The sequence below is a fragment of the Notothenia coriiceps genome, unplaced genomic scaffold (genome assembly GCF_000735185.1).
Source record: "Notothenia coriiceps isolate Sejong01 unplaced genomic scaffold, NC01 NC01_scaffold00037246, whole genome shotgun sequence".
Classification (NCBI taxonomy): domain Eukaryota; kingdom Metazoa; phylum Chordata; class Actinopteri; order Perciformes; family Nototheniidae; genus Notothenia; species Notothenia coriiceps.
In genome coordinates, this window is record NW_011369947.1 from 18137423 (window position 1) to 18142427 (window position 5005).

General features: G+C 41.9%; 1 protein-coding gene across 1 annotated transcript in view; it reads left to right on the top strand.

Annotated features, from left to right (window-relative positions):
• LOC104966019 (AP-1 complex subunit beta-1-like) overlaps positions 1–5005 on the top strand; it is a 373094-nt gene that overhangs the window by 49284 nt on the left and 318805 nt on the right. Inside the window, exon 9 of the mRNA XM_010795119.1 lies at positions 4793–4870. Within this exon, the coding sequence (XP_010793421.1) occupies positions 4793–4867 (75 nt within the window). The 3' untranslated portion in view covers positions 4868–4870. The remainder of the gene's footprint in view (positions 1–4792; positions 4871–5005) is intronic.

Consider the following 5005-nt stretch of genomic DNA (forward strand, 5'->3'; position numbering starts at 1 on the left):
TTTGAAAGTCCACGTCCCACCGACGGCAGCGGCCCACCGGGAAAAGTCCCAAATCTCCCGATGGCCAATCCGAGCCTGCTCACACACAACTGAAACCAAAATAATTTACAGACATCTATGTAAAAATCTCTTATACACACACATGTGAAACGCTCTCACACACACAACAGCGTTGCAGTCGGGAAGAAAAGCAATGTTGAGCGGCACCTCACCACTTCGCAAGGAGTTTAACACAGGGTTCCCGCGGGGTCTTAAAAAGTCTTACATTTGATAATATGAATTTAAGGCCTTAAAAAGGTCTTAAATATGACCACAAAAATGAGAAGGGTATTCATATGATTTAGAAGGTCTTAAAAATGATCGGATTTGAAAGGTACTTCTGTGTTGAGATCGCTGCTAAATGTGTTTTGGGGGAAATGTCCGGGCTGCAAAGTAACCAGTACGGTAATAGCCTTTCAGTTCCCCCCAACAATTTGTATTGAATTAAATCAACATGGGACCAGTAATCACTAACTTTGTTTCCCCCGAACCCTTATTGGAGAACAGCCAGCTAATAACCTAGCAACCAAGCTTCAGCCAGCGGCAGTCAGAAACTCATGTATCTTCAAATCTACTTACAAATTAATATGGGGAAGTGTCAGTTCAACCGTATTTGGTTGGAAAACATCTAATTTAGTGCTTGGTTGAAACCAGTGGAGGGGAACGTGTTTGAAGTCCGCTGCACCTTTTGCAAATAAAATTTGCGTTTGTTTTGCTAATGTAGCATTAGCTAGTGGAGCAGCTACCGCAACAACACCGGGGGAACCTCCGGGCGACGTTTGGGTCTACAACGTCAACCCTAAAAGCGGAGGTGCTGTAGACGCTAAATACCGTAGCTAAACACCAATCATACAACAGCAACGATGAAATAGTGTAGCCAAGGCAGCAGAGCTCTGAATATAGCTTCTCTCTCTCGCTCTCGCTCTCTCTCTCTCTCTCTCTCTCTCGCTCTCTCTCTCTCTCTCTCACACACACACACACACACACTAGGGCTGCTCGATTATGGCAATAATCACGATTATATTGGTCAATAATTAATATCATGATTATTAAATACGATTATTCATTGACTTTGAAAACATCCATTTATTGAACTTTAAAACAAATAATAATTTGAACAGTATCTTTTTAACTGTTGATTACCCTGAACGTATAATTAAATGGAAAAACCAATACAAAAACAAATGATACATTTAAATAAATAATATCAAAATAATAAATACCAATAAACAAGATCAACAAATATTTTGGAGCGCACTTCCACAAGCTACTAAACGTATAAATATGATAAATAAATTAGACTAAAATTAATTAGATCAAGTATGTTGTAGTGCACTGTCACAACCGAGCAAAGCAAAATAATCGTTTTTTTCGATTATGTTGTTTTCGTAATTGTGGCAGGCCAAAATTGTAATTGCGATTAAAATACGATTAATTGCACAGCCCTAACACACACACACATACTCTAGATGTGTGTGTGAGGACAAAGTTTTGTGTACTGTTATGCTGTTATGTTCAGTCATTGTTCTTATGTTGAACATGAATACATTTACTTTGTAAGTAATTATGGGACGTATTTCTTCTTTCATAGCAATTTTCCTTCGTGAAATAGGTCTTAAATTCTATTCAAAGTGGTCTTAAAAAGGTCTTAAAAAAGTCTTAAATTTGAGTTGGCGAAACCTGCAGGAACCCTGTTAACAATGACACTCGAAATCCCGTTTGTGTGCCCCCAATTTACAAATAGGCCTATGTTTATTATTATTTTTTAACATAAGCAGTCATCGCCACGGAGGAGCACACAGCCTCTGAGTTATCAGGGTTGTGTTCAAGAAATGTAAGAAGATGTATCTTTGCCCCTTCTCAGCGCTACACAGCTGCCTCATGCCGCTCTGCTCCTTTTTATGACGGTTTTACTAAAGGCACGGACACACCGGGCCGATTATCGGCGTCGGTGGGCGTCAGGCCGACGATGAGCGTCGACACGCCCTACTCAGATTGGTGTGTCCCACACAGTGGGGTCTTTTCAGCCGTGCCGACGCCTTTTCGGCCGAAAACCAGCCGATTCAACATGTTTGCTTGCATGTTGAATCGAGGGGCAGTCGGCAAAATAAATCACTCTGATTGGCTGTTCAGCTAGCGAATCAGTGCATGAGAAGTGAAACGGAAGTGAGGGACACAAACAAACTATTAAGATTTCATTTAACTCCAGCTCTCGACACAGGTTGGGGAAAGCCCTGTGAGCTTCTCGCTGTAGAGGGAAAATGGAACGCACACGCTATTGGTTGTTTGTTTACATCACACAGTCTGTTCTTCTCTCGGTTATCACACAGTCTGTCTTCCGGTTGTTGCCTCTTTTGAATGACGAATACACACTACCGCCGCCTGCTGGTAAGGAGAGTTATTGCCACTCACGCATGCGCAGTTCGTACGTGCTTCTTGGCCGTCGGCTGAAGTCTTTGCGGTGTGTTCCAGTGCGACACATGGCAGAGACGCGAGGCGACGCAACAGTCGGGGTCCGTCTGTGTCAGTTCTTTGTTGCCAGATTGGTGTGTCCGGGCCTTAAGACCTCTGCTGTGTTTTCAGGTTCATTGACATGATCAACGTGTCTCCGTCTCTCACTGGAGACTTTTGGGTGGAAAGAATACAGCCATTTTTGTATGAAAGTATTAGAAACAAAGAGTTCATTGTTTTGTGATCATGATTATAAGAACATCTTAATCCATACATTAATGTCCTTATGATTACTGTGGCTCTGTGTTCCTCATTGTGTCTGTCTACCTTCCATCTATACCTCTAATAGAAAACCAATAATATTGTAGCATCAAGCCGTGAGAATGCCGCAGTCTCTCGCTCTCTTAATAGCAGGTTCTACTCAGAAGAGCCTCCACATTTCCTCACATCTTACCCCATGCTGACAGGAGAGCGGCTGCCTAAATGTTGCCAGCAGCAGCATGTATTCGTAAAGATCCCAGAGTGTGCAGAGGCAACACTTTAGCAGCCATGCAGTATTTCTGCAGCTCTGTGGTACAACACACAGTATCACCTTGTTTTTGATATTTGTTTCCGTTGAGATTACTCACCAAATGTCTGGTTAATAATTGATCACTGTAGACACTGAACAATTAGATCCCATTGGATAAGAAAAACAGGAAGAAACAAGTAGAATGTAATGTCTCGAGTGGTCATGAGGTAGTGCTGAGGAGGTTTACTGATTATATTACTAGGGGTAAAAACTCTGCAGTCAGAGTTTCCCTTTTGCAAAACACATATCGCTCCTATAGGCAAGTCTACGGTTTTGAAGTGTATCTAAGTTTCTTTGGATAAGAGCTTCACCAAAGTGTCATGCATGTTATATAATGTAATGAACTGGAATTAGGAGGCGTCCTGGTGTTGATCAACATCTCTAGTTTGAGTCCAGCTGGAAGCCTTTCGTTGTGTTTTGTTCCTCGTCTCTCCCTCTCCCTGTCAGCTGTCCCGTCTTTATGAAGGACGTTCAGCGCCTAAAACCACTGTTTTACCACTCAAGCTGAAATGCAAAGTCCTTGGATTGACTTCTTCTCTGTCTGCGATGTTTGTAGTCGTCACTCAAAACCAGTTGTGGAGGTTCTGTGCTATCCATCAAATATTTTCCACTGGAACAAATGTGATTCTCGGACATGACAGTGATCAAAGCTGAAAGAAACGCACTGAGGAAGAAGGTGTGTGTGTGTGTGTGTGTGTGTGTGTGTGTGTGTGTGTGTGTGTGTGTGTGTGTGTGTGTGTGTGTGTGTGTGTGTGTGTGTGTGTGTGTGTGTGTGTGTGTGTGTGTGTGTGTGTGTGTGTGTGTGTGTGTGTGTGTCCCACATCAGACATGTGGGTTAGTGAGGGCTTCACACCAGAAGGCACAGCTGCAGCAATTCATTAGTGAAGCAATTTGCAATCTTCCAAACTACTTTCCTTTGTATTTATTAATGAATGTAATATCGATCATTTTATTATTCCAAAGCTCCGGCTGTCTGGTGTTCCTCGGTCTGAGTAAATCCTGTCTCTGCAGTGTGTCTGCTGATGGGGAAACACTCTGTGAGCCTCAACCTGCTCCCAGCTGAGACTCACATCAAAGAGTGTTTCCCCCACTGTGTCTATGGCTCTATATTTCTGTCTGTGTCTGACCAGACCAAATTAATGAGAGTTTCAATCCAAAGAAATCCCTTCTGAAATATAATGAAATGTGTCTCCTGTGAAAATGACAAGGACACTTCTGATTATTATCCTTTCTTATACCTATGAATAAATATGAACAATGCTTATGACTGGAAGCGCCAGAATTGCCATCATTTTTTTATTCCACCTAAAAGTTCAGGAAACTCCAAAGAACACGGCGTTTTTCTTTTTTTAGTTTTCTTGTAAGTTGGGCTATTTTGATTAAATACTTAGACCACAAATAAGGGTTACAGTTCAGCAGGCTATCAAATGACTACATGCTTACACGTCCGTCAGTAAAACAACTACTAAGTTTCCACATCAACATATATCAGAAATGTCAATATATGACCTTATTAGGTGTAGTTTGTTAGCTGTAATTCATCCCTTCATATGTCATCTTCAGATTTACCATGCTGCTGTAGCGAGATCATTTCCCCAATTCTGATCAATCTTATCTTAAAGGTTCATGTGACTTGATGGTGACTTGACAGGAAACGGTTATCTGTTGTGTGTCGTCTGTAGAAACCTTGTTTTTGAACAGAAAACTCATTCTGATCTCTTCTCTTCACAGATCTCTCTGAAGTGCAGAGCTCCGGAGGTTTCTCAGTGTGTTTTCCAGAACTACGAGACAGTGCTGAAGAACTGAACAGCAACAGATGAACGCGTTTCTGTGAGAATACAGTTCAGCAAGTCACCATCAGCAACAGTCACCATGAAGCCTTTAAGATAAGATTGATCAGAATTGGGGAAATGATCGTCGCTACAGGGCAGCATGGTAAATCTG